This window comes from Chiloscyllium punctatum, chromosome 2, assembly GCF_047496795.1.
Source record: "Chiloscyllium punctatum isolate Juve2018m chromosome 2, sChiPun1.3, whole genome shotgun sequence".
Lineage (NCBI taxonomy): Eukaryota > Metazoa > Chordata > Chondrichthyes > Orectolobiformes > Hemiscylliidae > Chiloscyllium > Chiloscyllium punctatum.
In genome coordinates this window covers 148,122,196-148,146,317 of record NC_092740.1, presented here as the reverse complement: position 1 = coordinate 148,146,317, position 24,122 = coordinate 148,122,196, and the positions used below count along the sequence as shown (strand labels likewise).

Here is a 24,122-nt window from a genome sequence, read left to right as displayed (position 1 = left end):
TTGATCTCATGTTTCCAAGTGTGGAGAGCATTAAAAGTTCAAATAAAAATCAAAAGAATTGTGAATGCTGGAAATCAGAAACAAAAACTGAAATTGCTGGAAAAGCTCAGCAAATCCGGCAGCATCAGTGGTGAGAAATCAGAGTTAACATTTTGCGACCAGTGACCCTCCTTCAAAACTCCAGAATTCTGAGCTAATCTTCTTACTGCCTGAAGACTTCGAATGCATACCAATTCACACACGATCAACTAATCAAATTTCCGAATCATGCTTGTCTGAAGTTAGTTCTTAAATGAGACACTAGATGGCGCAGTACACACTGATACGGTAAGATATTCTGTTTGGAATGGGGCTACTGGAGAATATCCTCCACCTTTTAATTGAATCGTATTTCTTTCATGCCCTTAGTATGAAGTTAGTGATAGTTGTTACAAGATAAGTTGTACTAAGGGTAAAAAGACCCTCTTGGGAGTTATCTACAGGCCCCCAAATAGTAGTCTGGATGTCGGATGTAAGTTAAATCAGGAGCTGAAATTGGCCTGTCGCAAAGATGTTACTACAGTTGTTATGGGGGATTTCAACATGCAGGTAGACTGGGAGAATCAGGATGGTATTGGACCTCAAGAAAGAGACTTTGTGGAGTGCCTCTGAGATGGATTCTTAGAACGGCTGGTGCTGGAGCCGACCAGGGAGAAGGCAATTCTGGATCTGGTATGGTGCAACGAACCAGAATTGGTCAGGGACCTCAAAGTGAAGGAGCCATTGGGAGGTAGTGACCATAATACAATAAGCTTCAATCTGTAATTTGAGAGGGAGAGGGTACAATCGGAAGTGACAATTTTTCAGTTGAATAAAGGGAACTATGGAGCTATGAGGGAGGAGTTGGCCAAAGTTCAATGGTGCAATATCTTAGCAGGGATGACAGTGGAGGAACAATGGCAGATATTTCTGTGTATAATGCAGAAGTTGCAGGATCAGTTCATTCCAAAAAGGAAGAAAGATCCTAGGAGAAGGCATGGGTGGCCGTGGCTGACAAGGGAAGTTAAGAAACATATAAAGTTAAAAGAGAAAAAGTATAACATAGCAAAGATAAGTGGGAAAACGGAGGACTGGGAAGCTTTTAAAGAACAACAGAGGATTACTAAGAAGGAAATACGCAGAGAAAAAATGAGGTACGAAGGTAAACTCCGAAAGATCTATCCTCTAGTATTGATGGTTTACCTGGGAATGCAAAGATGAGAAGGAATAGAACATAGGAACATTACAGTGCAGTACAGGCCCTTCGGCCCTCGATGTTGCGCCCACCTGTCATACCAATCTGAAGCCCATCTAACCTACACTATCCCACATGCGTCCATATGCTTGTCCATTGACGACTTAAATGTACTTAAAGTTGGCGAATCTACTACCATTGCAGGCAAAGCATTCCATACCCTTACTACTCTCTGAGTAAAGAAACTACCTCTGACATCTGTCCTATATCTATCACCCCTCAATTTAAAGCTATGCCCCCTCGTGCTCACCATCACCATATTTGGAAAAAGGCTCTCCCTGTCCACCCTATCTAATCCTCTGATTTTCTTATGTGTCTCTAATGTTGGGGTTTTACTTTTTAAGAAAAAGAAATGTAATTTATATGAAAGAAGTGTTCATTGTTTGTTCTGATGATGCAACTCATAAATAATTGCAACGATGAGTTGTAAAACCACCAGAAAGAAACATTTACATTTTAATTTGGAGGAAATGCATGCATTTTTTTCTCTGAATTTCATGGAAAAACCCAAGGAAAACCATGGTGTTTTGTGATGTGTTCGTTAAATAAATAATGCTTTTGTGGAAATACTGTACAATGATTGGTCAGAAGTGTGAATAGAAATTTTAACTTGCATTGAACCTCGAAGTTACAAAGTAAACCCTGAGCACTAAAGGGAATGGTTATATTTTATAATCTGCTTGAATTGCATTAATGTTGTGCAGAGTTAGTTTCTCAGTAAGTATTCCAGGTGATTAGTGAGATGTTTGTCCATATCACTAATGTTAAAATGTCGAGCTCATTCTCCGTGTTATTGACGAGCTGCTCCTCCTTAAAAAAAAAAGAAAATAGTTTAAGCATGCCCCAAGGTGCCATAAGCCATGTCTCTCGGCAATAAGGACAAAAATTACACGACACCGGGTTATAGTCCAATGGGTTTATTTGAAAATACAAGCTTTCAGAGCCTCACTCCTAGCACCTGTGGAAGGAGTAACGTTCCAAAAGCTTGTGTTTTCAAATAAACATGAGCCCTTCTTCAGGAATGAAGAAGGGCTTATGCCCAAGATGTCGATTCTCCTGCTCCTTGGATGCTGCCTGACCTGCTGCGCTTTTCCAGCAACACATTTTCAGCTCTGATCTCCAGCATATGCAGTCCTCACTTTCTCCTCTGAGGAAGCTAGATCAGTGTCAAGCACTGTACATGTGTAAATAAAGGGTGACTTGGTGATGGGATACCAGCCTCTCTTGAGTTATTACACGAACATTTTGAGGGGGTTTGATCAGACCGGTGTCTGCTAAACAGTAGCTCTTATTGAAACATTCATCATTTCTGTTGTTTAAAGCAGAATGTCAGAAGCTGGGGTACTAATAGGAAATCCTTGCAATAAATCTTCCTTTTAAATTGCAAATTGCTGTCCATCCTTTTTGAAAAGGAAGTAATTTGATGCTTAAAAATTCTCCTTGATTTGAAATGACGAAACATAATTTTGTAACTGGAACAGAATTAGTGGAACTCCTTACCTTAAAGGATGTGGAAGCTCAATCATTGAGCATGTTCAACAGAGGTATCAATGGATCTCTGGAGATGAGTGACATCTAGGGACATGGAGATAGTGTGGGAAAGTGACATTGAGGTAAGTGATCGGCTGTTACCTAATAAAATGGAGAAGCAGACCTTGCAGCTTGGCCATGATCTGTTCCTACACTGGCTAGTACACGTTCTGTAATAGAAAATTCTGTTATTTCACAATTTTGCATTTGCTTGGCAGTTGCCCACCATTTGTTTTAATCAGGACCATACCTCAGGTTCAATTTATTAGGCTTCAAACCAAATAGAAAATTATACATGAACAACATAAATTCTACAGCTTCATCCGACTATGATTGTAAGTTTAGTGATCAGCTGCTCGCTTTTTAGGAGCGAGTGAAGTACACCAGAAAAATCTGAAGAGGACATCAAATTAACCAAGAAAGGTATCAGATTTATGTCCCCAGGTTTGGTCCTAGCAGGTTACACACAAACAATCTGCCTATTTAGCGAACCCTGTTCTCAGTTAGTTCAGTTGGCTGGATGGCTGGTTCACGATCTAGAGTGGCACCAACAGAGTGGGGTTCATATCCACACTGGCTGAGGTCACTATGAAGGAGTCTCCTTCTCAAGTTCTCCCCTCACCTCAGGTTAACCCGCCACCAGTCACGTCTCTCTCCTGAGAGAGCAGGCCTGTGAACCGGGAGGATTATGGCAACCTTACCGTAACCTTTCTTGCAATTGGGCTTGCTCATTGAGGTCAGTGTGACCGGAATAAAAATGGCGGGCGCTAGCTGCTGTACTAGTGAAGCTGTTCAGAGGTTGGTTTAGGGGGGCATTGCGCAAAAAGCCAAACATGAGGTACTTTTATCCCTGTTGGTATCTAATTGGACAACATACTGGATCCAGCAAAGGAATTATCATCCCACACTTGACAATTCTTGTGTTCAAAATCTATTTGCAACAATCCTCATTCAAATATAATGAGAAGGTGTTAGTCCAAATGGCCTGATTTCAGGTGCAGGTACTACTTTAGAAGCACCCAGCTTGCATCCATTATCGATTAGACTTCTCCATGCAACACAGTTTCATAAATAAAAACTTACAAAGACGTGACAGCCTGAAGCTTTGGTAGTAAACAGTGCTCAATGGAATGGCCCAAAGGAGGATAACAATTGACTAAAATCTTGATCTAGCAATTTTCTTTGAATTATTTTTAAATGTCTAAGCCACATAGAAGAAATGAATTGCATTCATTGTGAAGACACTTAGTGTTGCATGCTTCTTTTAGACAATTGTATCAATCACACAAGGATTGGTGAAACAATAATGTGACTTCCTTGCCTCTATATACCCCTACCTTCAAATCTGCACAGAAACTGAAGGGTAAAAATTCAACATCGATTACTATTACTTCAGACTGCCTGATGAGTCATGGGACTAATACATCATAACTTGTTCAGCTAAGTACTGATTGACAGGTACTTTTAGCAAGTCTCCTCTTAACGGTGTGTCTCATCACAATCCCACTTTATGGGAAGGCAGTAATGAATTGGCAGTGTCACTGGGCCAGTTGTCTAGAATCTAATGTTAATGTTGGAAGGACATGGATTTGAATCCTGTCACTGCGCATAGTGAAATTTTGAATAAAGTAGGATTCTGGCCTCATGGTGACATGAACCATTGTGCGTTTGTTTTCTTTTCTGAAAAAATAAATTGCATCTGGTTCACCTCACGTCCTTTCAGGGAAGGAAATCTGCCATCCTTGGCTGGTGTGACTAATTATTCCACAGAGATGTGTTTGACTCTAAGCTGCTGTCCGAAAGGCATTGCATAAGGCACTACAAAACCTCATCAAAGAAATGAAACTGGGTGGACCATGTGGTATCGCCCTAGACACCAGAAATGACTGAGGGAAAAACAGCACTGTTGGTCTTACAAAGTCTTCCTCAATAATACCTGGTACCTTGTGCGAAAACTAGGAGAGGAACACACTGACATAGTCATTCTCTCAGAGTCATACCCTCAGACATCACCATCAGGATTGCTGGCTGTGTTCAGTCACAATGGCAGGGCAGACCTACCAGAGGACAGACACAGTCAGGAAAGAGTTACCCTGTTTGCCCACAACTGTTGCCTTTGAGCCACATGAAATCTCATGCATCAGGTCATTGCAAGGAAATGTTTTTCTGATCACCTTCCATTCCTTTGGCTAAGGGTGGTTCTCCGTGCTTACCAACACTTGGAGGAAGCACGGAGGGTGGCAGAAGAACAATGACCTGTGTTGTGGGGGATTTCAATGTCTACCACCAAGAGTGGCTTGGTAATACCACTGCTCACTGAGCTGATCGAATCATGAAGGACATTGCTGCTCGACTGGGTCTGCGGCAGGTAGTGAAGAAAAAAATCCATTTGACCTTATTCTTATCACAAGATCATAGAAACTCTACAGTATGGAAACAGGCCATTCAGCCCATCAGGTCCAACTGACCCTCCCACCAAGCTGGCATATCCCTGTATGCTGGGTAATTTGCCATGGCCCAGCACATCTGTGGACTGTGGGAGGAAACCGGAGCAAACTCACGCAGACTGAGGGAGAATGTGCAAGCTCCACAAAGACAGTTGCCTGAGGGTGGAATTGAACCTCAGCCCATTGGTCCATCTAGTCCAGATCCTGTTGTAATCTGAGATAACCTTCTTCGCTGTCCACCACATCTCCAATTTTGGTGTCATCTGCAAACTTACTAACTGTACTTCTTATGCTCACATCCAAATCATTTATGTAAATGACAAAAAATAGTTGTAAATGATGGTGGATGATTAACTCACTGGAGGATGGGATTCCATCAATATTCCCCATATTCAATGATGGGGGATCCCAGCAAACAATGAGGCAGAAGCATTCTCATCCATCTTCAGCCCAAAGTGCTGGGAGGATAGCTCATCTCTACCTGCAGAGTTTGCCAAACCCTTGGGTTAAGCCAATCCGATTCACTCCTTGTGGTATCAAGAAAAGGTTGGAAAAAGTCTGGATGCTGCAAAAGCTTTGGATCCGAACAACATTCCAGCAATAGTATTCAGGACTTGTGTTTCAGGATATGCCGTGCCCCTAGATTAGTTGTTCCTGTACACCTACGAACCTGGCATCAAGTCAACAATGTGGAAAGCTGGCCAGGTAACCTCTGTGCACAAAATGTAGGACAGATCCAATCCAGCCAATTACAGCCCATCAATCTCCCCTTGATCATCCATATCATGGTGGACGGTGTCATTGACAGTGCGATCATTCAGCCCATACAAAGAAATAACACTCTAACTCGTGTTCAGTTTGGGTGCTGCCAAGGCCATGCAGCTCCTAATCTCTGGTTCAAACATTGTCACAATCGCTGAATTACAGATGAGGGTGAGATACATCAAGGTTATATTTGATGGAGTGTGGCATCTGGGAGCCCGAGCAAGTCCGGCATCAATAAGAATTGCAGGAGGGGTGTGGTTTGGACTCTGATGGTTGGAGTCGTACCTGGCACACAGGAAGGTGGTTGTGGTTGTTGGAAGTCACTCATCTCAGCCCCAGGACATCTCTGCAGGAGTTCCTCAGGGTGGTGTCCTCGGCTCAACCATCTTCAGCTGCTTCATCAATGACCATCCCCTCCATCACAAAGTCAGAAGTGGGGATGATGACTTTGCAAAATGTTCAGCATCATTCACACTCAAATAATGAAGCAGCCTGTATTCATGCAAACACAGCAAGACCTGGGTAACATCCAGGATTGATGAGTAACAAAAAAAAACATTTGTACCATACAAGTTCCAGGCAGTGACTATTTCTAGCAAGTGAGAATGAACTTAATTGACATAAAGGCAAGGTGTTGTATTTTGGTAAGACGAACAAGGGCAGGATGTGTACAGTTAATGATAGGGCCCTGTTGTCAAACAGAGTCCTAGGGGTTAAGGTCCATAGTTCTTTGAAAATTGAGTCACAGGTAGAAAGGGTAGTTAAGGAGATGTTGAGTACACTTTGCCTTATTGTTCAGATCATTGAGTAGAGGAGTTGGGATGTCATGTTGCGGTTGTACAGGATGTTGGTGAGGCCATTTTTGGACTACTGTGTGCAGTTCTGGTCATCCTGTTATATGAAGGAAATTATTAAATTGGACAGGGTTCAGAAAAGATTCACCAGGATGTTGCCAGGACTGAAGGGTTTGAGTTAAAGGGAGGCTGGGACTTCCTTCACTGGAGCATAGGAAGTTGAGGGGTGACCTGAAAGGTTTATAAAATCATGAAGGGCATAAATAAGGTGAATGGTGAAGCATGCTTTTTCCTAGCATGGGTGAGTTCAAAACTAGAGGGCATATTATTAAGGTGAGAGGAGAAAGGTTTAAAGGAGACCTGAGGAATAACTTTTTCACGCAGAGGGTGGTTTGTATGTGGAATGAACTGCCAGAGGAAGTGATAGATGGAGGTACAGTTACAACATTTAAAAGACATTTGGACAGGGTTTATGATTAGGAAAGATTTAGCGGGATATGGGTGAAATGCAGGTAAGTAAGACTAATTCAGTTTGAGAAACTTGGTCGGCATGGATGAGTTGGACCGAACGGTCTGTTCCCTTGCTGTGTGACTATTATTATAGAAAACACAGCTGTCCCTGCATTTCTTGGATCACACTTGGCAGAAACTATACCAATTTTGTAATGGGTCATTCTGATAGGCATATGCACTGAAATTACTTGCAGAACTCATTTGTCTGTGTCAGAGCATCAAATTGGCATAAGCACAAATACAATCCCGCCAATGAAGATAGCAGTCTGTGTGCATAACAGTGACATCAAGGAGCTGAAGTAAAATGGAAGACAATGTAAATTAGGGTTAAAGTGCAGCATGAGTTGGATTCATACCAAACACAAAAGAAAGTTTGGAAGGTTGTAGTTGGGAGCAGCCAACAACCAATACTCCAGGGCAGCACTGCAGGAAGTCCTCGGAGTACAATCCTAAGCCAAGCCATCTTCATTTGCTTCATCAGTGATCTTCTCTCTAAGATAAAGTCAGAAATGGGGAATCGTAGAATCCCAACAGTGTGGAACCAGGCTGTTTGGCCCAACAAGTCTACAATGACCCTCCAAAGAGTAATCTACCCACACTCATTCCCTTACTCTATTACTTTACATTTACCCCTGACTGATGCACCTAACCTAACATCCCTGAACACTATGGGCAATTTACCATGGCCAACTCAGCTAATCTGCACGTCTTTGGACTGTGGGAGGAAACCGGAGCACCCAAAGGAAACCCACGCAGACACAGGGAGAATATACAAACTCCACACAGTTTTTCAAACGCTGGAATCAAACCCGGTCCCTGGCACCGTGAGCCAGTGGTGCTAACCACTGAGCCACCTGCTGATCATCACTCGTTATATAATTATCAATATAATTTTCAAGTCCTCAAATATTGAAGCAGTTCTTCCTAACATACAACACAATTCAGGTTGAACTTATGAGTGATAAGAACCTTTTCACAGTAATGTCACATAATGACTATCTTCAACCAGTTGAATCACTGCTGCATAACTTCCAACAGCATTATGTTGCTGAATGCACAGCCATTAACTACCAGGGGCTCACCACTGACCACCAATTTAATTGGATGAGTCGCATTACTATTATGGTGACAAGGGCGAGTCAGAGGCTGGATATTCATTCATCTCATGGTTTTCTTGAACCTTTCCACAAACTGAAAAGGCTCAAATCATAGGTTTGGTTGGATACTTACTTGTTCCAACAACATTGAAGAGAATCTGTATGCTTAAATTGCACCCTGAACATTGCCTCAAGCAGTGGCCCCTGCCAAATAAGTGGCAGCAATTTATTCCATTTATAAGATTTATTGCTAGCAACCCGCTAGTGCTTTTCAACAGCACCTTCCAAACCTGTGACCTCTTCTTTCTAGAATGATGAGCATAGCAGAACACTGGTCCCTCCAAATCATGTACCATCCTGACCTCGAACAATATCACTTCTTTTATTGTCACTAGGTCAAAATTCTGGAACTTCTTTGCTAATGGAGTTGATAGTGTACTTTTAACAGTTAGATTGCAATGTCACCATGACCTTACGAACAGTTAGAGATAAGCTAGCGATGGTCACATCACACAAAACAATTTGAAGAAATGTAAACATCAGGTCAAGGTTCATTGGGCTAGAAGGGCTCATAGAGAGGACGTGAGGTCAAAATTGGATATAAATGGATGATTTTAAATTTAAAGTTCTGTGAAATAGCTAGCGAGGGTAGGAAGATGGAAATGTCAGACTTGAGTAAGATTGGACATCAAAAGTAGAGCATTGGATGAGCTGAAATTTCCAAAGGGTACAGCATGGGAAGGTGACCAGAGGAATTGTGTCAGGCGGTGATAAATGTGTGGCTGGGGTAAATTGGCTCAGATAGAGGTAGGGACAGAGGCAGAGGCAGAGCAGGCACTGTTGCACAGATGAAAGTCAATGATCTTTATGAAGGGGAGACTGAAGTCAGGCGCTCAGTTTGGATGAAATGGGATGGCCAGCTCACTAATTGTGACTAGGAAGGTGAAAAAAGGAATTGGCCAGGCTACCAAATTTGTAATTGGAGCCAAAGACAATGATTTCAGTCTTCCCAAAATATGGCTGGAAGAAATAGCATTTGCACAATTGAGTTGGGAAGTAAAACCACTGTTAAGATAATTTGCATAAACTCAAATAGGTACAGTTGGAACTAAATAAGACAGCTCCATCAGAACTGCACATCACAGGAGAGATGTGGAAGGTGTAGGCAGCAATGCCAACAACCACATTAAACTGGGACAGTGAGATCAAATGTTTAACATAGGACTGATTTAATTTTTATTCTATTGATTTTAATGGGATAAATGTAGACCAGACTCTACGTTTTTGCTATCCATGTAGCACCCTCGATCCTGGAGGAACACTGTCTCGTTTTTTTCACTGTATCAATTGTATATGGTAGAAATGACGAATAAAAAGCTACTCTCTCTAAAGTAGATCAGTAAACTTTCTCTTCCAGTTAGCCACTCAAGGGTGAAGGCCAATATGACTCAGACTCCTCACCTTGTATTTTCAACTCTTTCGGGAGAAACTATTTTTGGCTTAAATGCAGAGTTTGTGTTGCGGAATGCCAGAAAATGCACAAAATAATGTTCAAGAATCAACCAAGTTACTGGGGCTGATGGTTTCTGGTCTTATTTTGCAGTTTTCTACACCATATCCAACCTCTCCAAACAAGAATTAATCTTGACCGCTAGTATCCTTATTAAATAATGTCTAAATTCACTGCTACTGTTGCTGAAGCAGCCTATGTATTGGTTTGAATTGGATTTCTGGAAATAAATATGATTGAAATGGTAAAACTGAGTTGTTTGTACATTGAGTCTCCACTTAAAATGGCTTTGAAGTTGTGCGGACTTTGTCTATTTTGTTTTTGGCTGCTGGTTGAGGATGTGTGTGAAATGGAATAAGAGATCTGGTGGAACAAAATTGCACTGAAGAATTTAATGGTGTATTGATGAACTTTTTTCAAAAAAATTAGTAGTAATGGAAATGTAGGTGACCAAATACACTGGAACTTAATCCTGCTTTGCTCCTTGCGCTGTGAGAATGACATTATGGAACAGAACAAATTTGCGAGAAATGTTAGATTGCCATCTTGAAGTTGAGAGAATAATTTGAAGTGGTGTCAAGTTGAAATGCAGTGAAGTTTGAGACTCTTCCCCATCAGCATGTTCAGGGATGTTAGTGCATGCCTCTGGAGAAGGTGGGATGTGGATCGCAGGCTCAGAGGTAGGGAACAGGAGAATCGACGTTTTGGGCATGAGCCCTTCTTCAGGAATGAGGAGAGTGTGCCAAGCAGGCTAAGATAAAAGGTAGGGAGGAGGGACTTGGGGGCGGGGGCGTTGGAAATGCGGTAGGTGGAAGGAGGTTAAGGTGAGAGTGATAGGCCGGAGTGGGGGTGGGGGCGGAGAAGTCAGGAAGATTACAGGTTAGGAAGGTGGTGCTGAGTTCGAGGGTTGGGACTGAGACAAGGTGGGGGGAGGGGAAATGAGGAAACTGGAGAAATCTGAGTTCGTCCCTTGTGGTTGGAGGGTTCCTAGGCGGAAGATGAGGCGCTCTTCCACCAGCCATCGTGTTGCTATGGTCTGGCGATGGAGGAGTCCAAGGACCCGCATGTCCTTGGTGGAGTGGGCGGGGGAGTTGAAGTGTTGAGCCACAGGGTGGTTGGGTTGGTTGGTGCGAGTGTCCCAGAGATGTTCGCTGAAACATTCCGCAAGTAGGCGGCCTGTCTCCCCAATATAGAGGAGGCCACATCGGGTGCAGCGGATGCACTAAATGATGTGTGTGGAGGTGCAGGTGAATTTGTGGTGGATATGGAAGGATCCCTAGGGGCTTTGGAGGGAAGTAAAGGGGGAGGTGTGGGCGCAAGTTTTGCATTTCTTGCGGTTGCAGGGAAGGTGCCGGGAGTGGAGGTTGGGTTGGTGGGGGGTATGGACCTGACAAGGGAATCACGGAGGGAGTGGTCTTTTCGGAACGCTGATAGGGGAGGGGAGGGAAATATATCCCTGGTGGCGGAAATGACAACAGATGATATGATGTATATGGAGGTTGGTGGGGTGGTAGGTGAGGACCAGTGGGGTTCTGTCCTGGTGGCAACTGGAGGGGCGGGGCTCAAGGGCAGAGGAGTGGGAAGTGGAGGAGATGCGGTGGAAAGCATTGTCGATCACTTCTGAGGGGGATATTGCGGTCTTTGAAGAAGGAGGCCATCTGGGTTGTTCGGTATTGGAACTGGTCCTCCTGGGAGCAGATGCGGCGGAGACGAAGGAATTGGGAACATGGGATGGCATTTTACAAGGGGCAGGGTGGGAGGAGGTGTAGTCTAGGTATGTGTGGGAGTCGGTCAGTTTATAGTAAATATCCGTGTTGATTCAGTCGTCCGAGATAGAAATGGAAAGGTCTAGGAAGGGGAGGGAGGAGTCTGAGATGGTCCAGGTGAATTTGAGGTCGGGGTGGAAGGTGTTGGTAAAGTGGATGAACTGTTCAACCTCCTTGTGGGAGCACGAGGCAGCGTCGATACAGTCATTGATGTAGCGGAGGAAAAGGTGGGGGGTGGTGCCAGTGTAGCTGCAGAAGTTGGACTGTTCCACATATCCTACGAAGAGGCAGGCATAGCTGGGGCCCATGCGGGTGCCCATGGCTACTCCTTTGGTTTGGAGGAAGTGGGAGGATTGGAAAGAGAAGTTGTTCAGGGTGAGGACCAGTTCAGCCAGTCGAAGGAGGGTGTCAGTGGAAGGGTACTGGTTGGTATGGCGGGAAAGGAAGAAGCGGAGGGCTTTGAGTCCGTCGTGATGGGGGAATGGAGGTGTATAGGGACTGGACTGGAAGATAAGGCGTTGGGGACCGGGGAACTTCCACTGACACCCTCCTTCGACTGACTGAACTGGTCCTCACCCTGAACAACTTCTCTTTCCAATCCTCCCACTTCCTCCAAACCAAAGAGTAGCCTTGGGCAGCCGCATGGGCCCCAGCTATGCCTCCCTCTTCGTAGGATATGTGGAACAGTCCACCTTCCACAGCTACATGGCACCACCCCCTACCTTTTCCTCCGCTACATCGATGACTGTATCGGCACTGCCTCGTGCTCCCACGAGGAGGTTGAACAGTTCATCCACTTTACCAACACCTTCCACCCTGACCTCAAATTTACCTGGACCGTCTCAGACTCCTCCCTTCCTTCCTAAACCTCTCCATTTCTACCTCGGACGACCGAATCAACATGGACATTTAATATAAACTGACCGACTCCCACACATACCTAGACTACACCTCCTCCCACCCTGCCCCCTGTAAAAACGCCATCCCATATTCCCAATTCCTTCGTCTCCGCCACATCTGCTCCCAGGAGGACCAGTTCCAATACTGAACAACCCAGATGGGCTCCTTCTTCAAAGACCGCAATTACCCCCCAGACGTGATCGACGATGATCTCCACCGCATCTCTTCCACTTCCCGCTCCTCCGCCCTTGAGCCCCGCCCCTCCAATCGCCACCAGGACAGAACCCCACTGGTCCTCACCTACCACCCCCCCCCCAACCACCATATACAGCGTATCATCCGTCATCGTTTCCGCCCAATCCAAACGGACCCCACCACCAGGGATATATTTCCCTCCCCTCCCTATCAGCGTTCCGAAAAGACCACTCCCTCCGTGACTCCCTTGTCAGGTCCACACCCCCACCAACCCAACCTCCACTCCCGGCACCTTCCCCTGCAACCGCAAGAAATGCAAAACTTGCGCCCACACCTCCCCCCTTACTTCCCTCCAAGGCCCCAAGGGATCCTTCCATATCCGCCACAAATTCATTTGCACCTCCACACACATCATTTACTGCATCCACTGCACCCGATGTGGCCTCCTCTATATTGGGGAGACACATCTCTGGGACACTCAGACCAACCAATCCAACCACCCCGTGGCTCAACATTTCAACTCCCCCTCCCACTCCACCAAGGACATGCAGGTCCTTGGACTCCTCCATCGCCAGACCATAGCAACACGACGGTTGAAGGAAGAGTGCCTCATCTTCTGCCTAGGAACCCTCCAACCACAAGGGATGAACTCAGATTTCTCCAGTTTCCTCATTTCCCCTCTCCTCACCTTCTCTCAGTCCCAACCCTTGAACTTAGCACCACCTTCCTGACCTGTAATCTTCTTCCCGACCTCTCCGCCCCCACCCCCACTCCGGCCTATCACCCTCACCTTAACCTCCTTCCACCTATCGCATTTCCAACGCCCCCCTCCCCCAAGCCCCTCCTCCCTACCTTTTATCTTAGCCTGTTTGGCACACTCTCCTCATTCCTGAAGAAGGGCTCATGCCCGAAACGTCGATTCTCCTGCTCCTTGGATGCTGCCTGAACTGCTGCGCTTTTCCAGCAACACATTTTCAGCTCTGATCTCCAGCATCTGCAGTCCTCACTTTCTCTCAGAGGTAGAGATACTACCACTCCACCACAAGGGAGGCGGAGTATATACTAGAATAAAATTGTGCTTTATTAGGAGGAATAGTTTTTAAAAGATTCAGTGGTTTAACAGCTAGTTGGTGATGCTTTGTTAGTAGATAGGAGCTCTGCCCTGGTGGTCACTGTTGAAGAATTAATGATTTTATGACAACATTTTTGTAGATATTTGCTAAACAGTGTGTTCACGGATGTTATTACATACCTGTGGAGCAGGTGGGTCTTGAGCCCAAGCCTCTTGGTTCAGAGGTTAGGACACTACTGACGTGCTCCAAGAGCCCTGTATTTCTCTTGTCTTTCATATCCAGAAGTGCTCTTATACTCAACTGAACACAGTCCATCGCTAAATCACCCAGGGTATTGCTTCATCTATTAATGACCACGAGAGCCTTGCATTTTTTAGTTTGTTGAGTGATATTCCACAGCTGATTGCCAGATAAAATAAGCTAGTCTGAAAGTTGTTGATTTAAATTCAAGTTCTTACCATGGAAGAAGGAGCTAAGGAACCATTGAATTATGTCTACAATTTCTTACCAGGGTCACTTCTCGCATCTTTCTATTTGCAATTAATTTTCACAAGGTCCCATTTGCAATCTGCGAAGGTTTCACTTTGGTGATTGAGCATCTTGAGATAGATGGATATATCTGACATTGTCTGACATTGCTACGAAGCTAAATCGTAAATTTGAATTTCCCAGAAGGTTGTATTGGTTGAAAAACGTACAATCACACCAGATCATGAGTGTGTTTAGTTGATTCCGGAATGTTGTTCAGAATTGTCTAGATAACTCAGATTGTCTACTAACTTTATATCAACCTAAGGCAGATGTGTTTAGGACAGAGCTCAATTAGTGTTGTTTTTGTTTGTAGAAACCTACTGACTAAAGGTGACGTGAGGAATCTTGCTGTATTATCACAGGCATTCCTAAAAAGATTATTCTAGCAGTTAACCCTTAGTAGGTCAATCAAGTTTCATATATTTCAATGGTATCATCTAACTATTAGCATTTTTTGAGTGCTTCTGCTTACAATTTTAATGGAAGGTAATTATTACGAGCCGCTGTTGTTTATGTGGTGAATTGATGTATGGATCATAAACTTCCACCATGAGCTGCAGGTTCTATTGTTTTAATTTAATGAGACACCCATTTGCTTTAGCATTATTAGGAAAATAGTGGTAAATTATGTATGGTGCTGGATTAACAACCCAGCGTTTAAGAATTGAAATACAAACATGTCTAGTCTGAGAAAAAAATAGCCTTGAAAGCTCTGCAGTAGCCAGCACACCACCCAAGATAGTCAATTCCGCTGTCCCTGGGGGTTACCTTGTAAAACATCACGAGGTGAATGTGTTATAATGTTTACAATGGGAATGAGTTGGATAGGATTCGAACATTTGACACAGCATATAGTGGAAGACAATAAAAACAACACTTTTAATACAATAAAGAGGTCCTATTGGAAAAAGGTTTAATAAATAAAAAATACATTTACCCTTATAAAACTGATCAGTAAAACACAGTGAACACCCAGACTATTAACCCAAAGACCCAGGTAATGTTGTGAGTCTCACCAGCGCAGATAGTAGAATTTGAATTCAATTTAAAAAACTGGAATTAAGGTCTAATAATGGCCTTCAAACCATTGTAAATTGTTGGGGGAAAATCCCATCTGGTTCACTATAGTGTCCTTTAGGAAAGGAAATCTGCCATTGTTTCGTGGTCTGGCCTACATGTGACTCCAGACCCACAGCAATGTGGTTGACTTAACTGTCCTCTGGGTAATTACGGTTAGTCTTTCAATCACTCACAGAATGTGAGCATCAATGTAAACAATAATGCCAGTAATCAGCATGGCAAATGACAACACTTGCAGTCTATAATATCTGGTCTAAGAAATTACAGGTTCAGTGCCTCATGGGCATAACCCTTATTTTAGTTATTTAAGTTCAATTAGGTGCCTTTTTGTTTCTTTAACATTTTCTCCAAGTGGTCTTTAGTGTTTTTATTTCTAGTGACTGGAGTCAGCAAACATTGGATCCAGAATGTCAAAACAGTAAACGTGATGTTTTTTGTGGGTACAAGTAAATTCCGGAATGGTGGAGATGTATTGCTTTCTAAAAAAGAAGGAGCTAGCCGCTTCCATCCAGTCTAGCCTCCAGTGGCACAAATCCTAGTTTGTTGTTGATTTTCAAAGACTGTCTGAAGGAGCCGGCCTATTAGACACTTCTGTTGTAAGTAATTGCAATGAAGGCCAAAAAGATAAGGAAGTGGCTGGGAAAATCTGTGTAGCTGCCTCACTTTGGGCACATCACCACTGAAAGACTCTGGCTGACAGTATTACTTTCTCAGGGTGATGGAGGATTAGTAATAATTAGCGAAGATTGCTCATGCCTTGAGATGTTTGATGTGTTCATGTGACAAATTGGGTTCAGTAAATGAAATCATAACTTCAGTGGAATTTGTCTCTAAACTAGGTGAAATGGTCTTTACTCCAGGATACGTTCATGGGGTGCTGCTTGAACAAATAGGCTCTTCAATTCTAACAGATTGAAACAAGTTCTCAAACTGACAACTACTTCTATGTTTCAGTTTTCTTTCCTGTAGTCTTTGTGTAAGACTTTATATAAGGGCTGTCTGTTATGTTATCTCTGTGGCATTTTCCATCTCTTTGTTAAAATTTATTTGAAAGGCTTTCACTTTACTTTCATGGTGTGCAACGTTTTCTTGTTCTGACATTAGTAATTTTTTGATTGCTTTGCTGATTTGTCTTTTATGTCCTTTCATTTATTTCCTGTTTTGTTCACTCCACCACCACACCCCCCCCCCCCCCCCCCCCACCCCTCTCCCCTGCCTTGCTGTTTAAAAGGTGGGTAATCATCAGGAAGCCACTCCTGGCCAGAAGGATCACAAGTTGCTCACGGTAGGAGCAATTGTAACTAGTTCCCCTGGTAATGTTGTGTGATATCTAGTCCAGTAATGTGGTCTTAGCTGTCCATCCTAAGTCACTTGGTGTAATTGTTCAAATTATGTGAATATTCCTCTCTGTTGCAAAAGTCTGAATGTAGAATACACTTGTGTGAAGTTTGTTGATTTATGGTAATTGCTAAGAATGATAGTCTGTTAGCTAACGGTGCAATTTCCAGTTGCATGGAATAAGCAGGGGTTGGGGACTGACACAGCATGAGTTAATGCCTTAATCAGCTCAAGAGCCCAGTTCCCAAGTTGAATTGAACAGGGACTACTCTGCAAGTTAATAAATGCCACTGACCACCTTTTTCTATCATTAAATAGTATTTTTTTATTGACAGTTAAGGGAAGGCTTATTAAAATTCATCGCTGTGACTATACAACTGAAACTAATTAATCCAAAAATTGGGTGTTTACTGTATGATGGCATCATCAAATTATAAAGCAAAGAAAGTGACCATTTGGCCCATCATACCTCTTTGTTGGAGCTATCCAATTACTCCCACACTCCTGTTTCCTATAAGACAGGCTGTTGTGGTACAATGGTAGTGTCCCTACTGCTGTAACAGAAGGCCTGGGTTCAAGTCCCACTGTGCCAAAGCTGTTTAATGAGGTCTCTGAACAGGCTGATTAGGTATCTATTCATGTATTTGTCCAGTTCTCTTAAGTATTACTATTATGGCCAATCCCACTGGTCTTAAAGGTACAGGATTCTAGTTCGTAACAAATCGCTAATCTTCAAGAGACCATTTCTTCTGTCACTGAAATGAATTATCTATTCGATCAAAGTCATTTGTTACTTTGAACATCATAATTGCCTCTTCTCCTCCTTTGCTGTAAGAAAAACGATGTCAGCTACTCCAGCCTTTACCCAGGACTGAAGTCCTTCATTCTTGGTATAGTTCTAGTAAATCCCTTCTGCATACTCTGAAAGGCCTTTGCAAAGTTTAACACTGAATTGAGCACAAGCTAAGGCCTATTGGGTGCATTTCTAAAAGTGTAACATAATTTCCTTTATATTGTACTCAATGCTTTTATTTAGAAGGATTTGTGATTTCTTTTATAACCTGTCTTCTGCATTTGTCCTGCCACTTTCAAACATTTGCATGTTTACCTTTTCTAAAGTTCTATCATTTAATTTACATTTTGCCTTGTCCAATTCTTCACACCAAAATGTATTACTTCACACTTCTCTGCTTCATATTTAAATAGCCAAATGTTTACCCATTTCAGCAGTCCACTTTAAGAAAAACTATGTCCTACAGGCTAAAATCCAGGACAGAGTAAAATATATTAGCGAATATGGTATTCCTAACAGTGACCCTGAGTCACCTTTTTTTTATATTAAAATTTTAGCTCTTTTAATATTCAATTTGTTCAGCCACCTTCCTTCCAAATATGTTGGTTTTGTAACATGGTGGTCAAACTATAGTTAGGAAAAGAATTGGGTGGCAGGTGAATTAGAAGTGAATGTCTATCACACACCCACCCACATACACAATCATTGAAGCGTGCAAGCATGATAAATTAATTGAGTTTTGTCACCACATTGAGTTCATGATTCTCTTCAAAAATAGTTCCCTTGATGGCACCTTAGCAAGCATTTTGTCCTTTATCAAAAATCAAAATAGAGTGAGGGAAACAACGTCAAGTAAAGGTCTTGTGATAACAACTTTCTGCAAAAAATAAAACCCTGCTTGCAAACTTTGGCCCTTCTTCTAACTTTACTATTTTCCCAATAGCTGATTGGTTTTAGGATCCTGTTAAGAATTAAAAACTGTTGCCGAGTCGCAGGTATTAAGTGGAGTTGTGCTTTGCTTTGTTTTTCAAAATGTTTTTACTAGGGTAGTAAACAATTTTATGTCTGTGTTATAGAAGGATTAGAGCTGAAAATGTGTTGCTGGAAAAGCGCAGCAGGTCAGGCAGTATCCAAGGAACAGGAGAATCGACGTTTCGGGCATAAGGGCTTATGCCCGAAACGTCGATTCTCCTGTTCCTTGGATGCTGCCTGACCTGCTGTGCTTTTCCAGCAACACATTTTCAGCTCTGATCTCCAGCATCTGCAGTCCTCACTTTCTCCTTATAGAAGGATTAGTCATGAAGAAAATGAAAGCTGTTACAAACATAGCAGCAGGAGTAGGCCATTCAGCTCTTGAGCGTGCTCTACCATTCAATATAATTATGGATCATATGTTCATAGAGTGCTGCTGCTTGATCTATCAGTCAGTGAATGAATATTAAGCCGAAGTAAGCAGATTCTCTTATATACTAGTTCATTGAAGTGCTCAGCTATCTCCTTTGATCAGCTGAATTCCAACACAGATTACATTTGTTTAGAGTCTGCTTGCTGCACAAACAATACATACAAACTGTGTGATTGCTTAACTGCAGTAAGAGCCATCTCTGCGCCTGGAAATTATTTTTGAAGGTGCACGGTGGTGTTTTTGTTAGACTTTTGAAATTTGATATAAACCTGTATACAGGGAGTTAAAATTAACTTTTATTAAGTATATTTCTTTTATGGATTTTGTAATTTGATCGATGCGCTACAGTGATACTTCTCAAGATACAGGAGAATATCAGGAGAAGTGGTGCTGATTTATCTTTGCTATTTTACAGCCCAAGCCACGTCTTCAGCGAGGTGGGAGCTCAGCTTCCCTGCACAACACTCTCATGAGGAACAGCATCTTTCAGCTAATGATCAACACTCTGGATCCACTTGCTGAAGGTAACCCCCTACACTTGGATGTGAAACTTTACACTTGCAATTGTATGTATCCGATAAGGAACCTTTACAAATGGGTTTGCTTTGATTTACCATACTGCATGGTTTAAGCATTCAATCTTCAGTCTATCACAACATAACATGAAGCTATCTTTCCTTTTACTGAAACAAAGCAAACTCTTGCATGCACTGCATACTAAATACTGCTAAGCCTTTCCTTCCCCCAAAATTGCCATTGGGAGGAAATTGCTGGGGATTTCCTGAGCATTGCAGTGGATTCTTGTGAGTCCGCTGAGAGTGAAGTTTGATTTGCGCAGTAGAACACAATGGACGTAGCAAAGCGGCAGTACATTTTTGGAATCTTCCTGCTATTGACATAAATGGGATGAAGTGGAAAATGGGTTATTTATAATGCAAATAGCAGAAATAAACATTAATTTCTTCTGCATAGGAATTGGTTTTCTTGTGACTGAAATTGTCCAAGAAAAAAATCAAGTTTGAAAATTTCTCCCAGACACATTGACCCTAATGAAAAAGACGTGGCTCAGTGGTTGGTACTACTGCCTTTCGTGCCATGGACCCAGGTGGTTGATTCTACCCTCTGTCAACTGTCTGTGTGGAGTTCACGCATTCTCCCCATGTCTCTGTGGGTTTCCTCTCACAGTCCAAAGATGTACAGGTTAGGTGGATTGGCCATGCTAAATAGCTTATGGTGTCCAGGGATGTGCAGGCTGGGTGGGTTAGCCATGAGAAATGCAGTGTTACAGGGATAGAGTGGAGGTGTGGGGGTAGTGGGGGGGATGATAAGGGGGGAAGTGGGTGGGGTCTGGGTGGGATGTTCTTTGGAGTGTTGGTGTGGACTGGTTGGGCTAAATGGCCTGCTTCCACACTGCAGGGATTCTATGATTTTGTGAATACTCCAGGGAGACACTTGTGGTATTTATTTTGCACTGGTCAGTTCAAATGTACTGGAAGACTGATGTTACATTGATTCAGATCCTCATTATAAAACGTTATTTACAAAGCCTACACTTCTAATACCAGCTCATTAGTTATAGGTTTGATTTATCTATGTAATTGTGCTATTTTCTTCATATTTTCATTTTGAATTATTAAATACCAGAACTGAGCAATAGATTCAGAGTTGATCAGCAACATAATGGCTTCTTTTCCAGGTGCTGTCTCTTTCTTTATGCCTTGTACAGATATCTGTAATTGAGATTTGCAAAAAGCACTGGGATGTGTCTTTCCACAAGTGTTACATGAAACATTTCTTTGGAAGAGCTCTGGTGGTAATTGTGCTTTTTATAGTCCAGCGAAAAAAAATGGTGGTGAAGGGCAAAATAATTTGTTTTGTTCATTTGCTCTCCCTGGTCACTTATACCCTGTCTAACATTTAGTAACCTCAGCTGTACCAGTCCTCATCGATCCAAGAGCCAAAAAAAAATACAGAGCTGCATGGAAGTCAGAAATTGCAGGAAAATCTCAGCAGATCTGTCAGTGTCTGTGGAGAGAAAGCAGAGTTCATGTTTCAGATCTAGTCTATATGTGACTGATCCAAATCTATCCATGTCCTGTCATGACTATTAATGCTAACGCTAATATTAATCACACGCAGTATTGAAGCTGTGTCTAAAATGCCATGGGTTTTACAGAACCAAGGAAAATACATATTCTGAGTCATTGCAACATTTATACTGTTCATACCAGGTATCTTCTTCCATTTCAGAAATAAGACTGCCCAACTATTGACAAATTGTGAATAATGTTGTGCCATTAGCTGAAGCCCATCTGGAAATGAATTTGAATGGATAAATTAATTTCACTTAGGTTCACAAGCATTAATGAACAGCGATGATCAGAGAGGCAGGATGAAACATAACTTTCAGTACTTAAATAATCGTATCTACCCAAACTAACTCTGTTTCCTAAAGTTCTTAATTGAGTTTGGGAAAGACTGTATATTATAAGAACAATGTGAGAGGTGACCAGGCCATGTATCAAATAGTTTAATCTGGATTAAAAACTCACATGACGTTTCTTTTCTCTGTGCAGCCAAACCTGAAAAGTTATGGTGATAACAGTTTCTTTTTGAGTTTTTTTTTTATTAAGGAAAAGACTAAATTCTTCACACATTTTGATACAGACTTTCTTAGCTGGTGGACAATATGCAGAAATAATTTGGGAAAACTTGTTCATCTTATGAGTTCATATATTTTTGAGCGACAATTGTGTCGCGTTAACTAAATGCACAGTTTTGATTAGGTGGCTCAATTCACACCCCTCTCTCATAAAAAGTAAAATTGGCTGAGGTGCCTATATGTGACTGATCCAAATCTATCCATGTCCTGCCATGACTATTAATGCTAACACTAATATTAATCACACGCAGTATTGAAGCTGTGTCTAAAATGCCATGAGTTTTCAAGAAAATGCAATAAAGAACAAAGAAAATTTACAGCCCAGGAACAGACCCTTCGGCCCTCCAAGCCTGAGCCGATCAAAATGTACTGTCTAAACCTGTCGGTCAATTCCTAAGCATCTGTATCCCTCTACTCCCCACATACTCATGCATTTATCCAGACGCATCTTAAATGAATCTCCCATGCCTGCCTCTACCACCTCTGCTGGCAACGCGTTCCAAACGCCCACCACCCTCTGTGTGAAGTACTTGTCATGTGTATCCCCCTTAAACTTTCCACCTTTCATCTTGAAAGCGTGATCTCTCGTTATTGAATCCTTCACCCTGGGAAAAAACTTGTCTCTATCCACCCTAAATAGGAGCTTATATTCAATACTGGGAAATGACAAGGGTGATTTTTTTAAAGAATGTATTCCCAGTATACGTTTTGCAAGATTAAAAATGAAAAATTGCCAAAAATGCTCAACATTTGTGGATGAAAAGATCTGAAATGTTAACTGTTTCTGCCTCCACCGAGTTCACCTGATCACTTGAGCATTTACAGCATTTTATTTCCGAGTGCTGTATTCAGTTTTATTTTACTTTCGCATTTCGGGAAAAAAACTTTTCTTGAATAAGTGAAGTGTGAGAGGATGTGAATGAAAAAATGGATTGAAGTGGATACTCCTGACTTGTGCACAGTAAAGTAGAAGGTTCCTGGTTTTCTGCTTTAGTGGTTGCAGGATTGAAGTATTCAATGGGATACTGAGTACATCAAAATCTCATCTTCTTGTGTGCTGCTTTAATGAAAAATCAGGACAACAATTCACCTTAAATGAAAACAAATCAGCTAATCATGTAAAATGTCTGTTAATGATGCAAAATAACAACATATTTTCAGGTTGCTGAAGGGATATGAAAGTAGAGTAATGCAATGTAATCCAATGCAATAAATGCAAAACGCGGTGTGATCCTCGTGCACAAATGCTAGTCCCTTTGGGCTACCGGGTGAAGCCCTATGGAAAAGATTTCTGGAGCTGTTTAGTGGTGTCAAAGACATGCTCGTTGCATACATGATGCTGCAGAAGAAAGATCACTTCACAGAACCTTCACTGCTTAAGCTGTGCCAACAGACTGGTTTCATCTGAATCTCTCAATGAAGTGGAGGCAGTTAAGTTGGAAATTGGTAAGTACAAAGTTCTTGGAAATTTAACCATCTGAAACATTCCAATTTGCTACATCCAGACCATTTTATTGTAAATGTTTAATCACTGGACACTTGGAGCTATGCAACATAGTTAAGCAAATAATTCTGATAACCGCATGCCAAGTGAAAGTATGTGCAGTAACAATCTACACCAGACTTGCTAATGACAGTCTTATGTATGCTTTACCCTATACTAATTGTTAAATTATTTGTCAGTCTAATCTGAAGATTGAAGTTTTAACTCTGTGTATCCTGTCCGTGCAGATTAGGTTTCCATCGCACACGAGGAGTGTGTTTCTCCAAGCCTCAGCCATCACTTGGGAGGAAGATCGATCACAACCTGATTCAGATATCTAGGGTCTCTCTCAATGTGGATTAATGAAATGTTGCCATCAGAAATGATGGCCTAACACTGGCCTAACTTTGTTCCTACATCTTAAAGTCTTGTGAATATTGTGCTCTGTCAAACCACTTGCCCTATCAACATCTGGCCAGTCTTATTCCGTCAGTTAGTTAGAACAAGGAAGCATCACAGGAAACCCAAATCTAACTATCTTACAAAAAGTCCATTATCCCTGAAGAAAAGCAGCCTGAAAGAAAAGATCCCTTATTCGTTATTTTAACATGGAAATCAAGAGTTTTCCCTCCGTTTTCAAGTGGCACATGTTTGCTCACGTGTTAATTTCAGTTCCATAGTGAAGTTATTTCTTAAAGCTCACTTAAAGTGGATATAAACTAATCTGAGGAACCTCTTCACCATCTCCAACTCATCTAATTTAGTGACTGAATCTAATTTTTCATCCAAGATTCTATGCTTTTTCAAATCCTAGCAGTCGCCTACATTTCTCATTTCTCTGGTTGCATTGAAAGGCTCCAGGGAGGTAAACCATTCAGTCTGCACTGTGGGCCATTAAGCACACAGATGCTGAGCAAATCCTCTGAGCTCCTCCCACTTCATTGCCATAATTGGGCCAAAAACATGA

The 24,122-nt window shown here is 42.2% G+C and overlaps 1 protein-coding gene across 4 annotated transcripts in view; it reads left to right on the top strand.

Moving 5' to 3' along the window:
* Positions 1 to 24,122, top strand: part of slc24a2 (solute carrier family 24 member 2) — a 295,161-nt gene that overhangs the window by 190,216 nt on the left and 80,823 nt on the right. For 3 of the 4 annotated variants that reach the window (XM_072590169.1, XM_072590181.1, XM_072590175.1), the window contains exons 3-4: positions 16,706 to 16,759; positions 19,426 to 19,534. In XM_072590169.1, coding sequence (XP_072446270.1) covers positions 16,706 to 16,759; positions 19,426 to 19,534 — 163 coding nt within the window. The remainder of the gene's footprint in view (positions 1 to 16,705; positions 16,760 to 19,425; positions 19,535 to 24,122) is intronic. The other variant, XM_072590188.1, reaches the window with a different exon arrangement.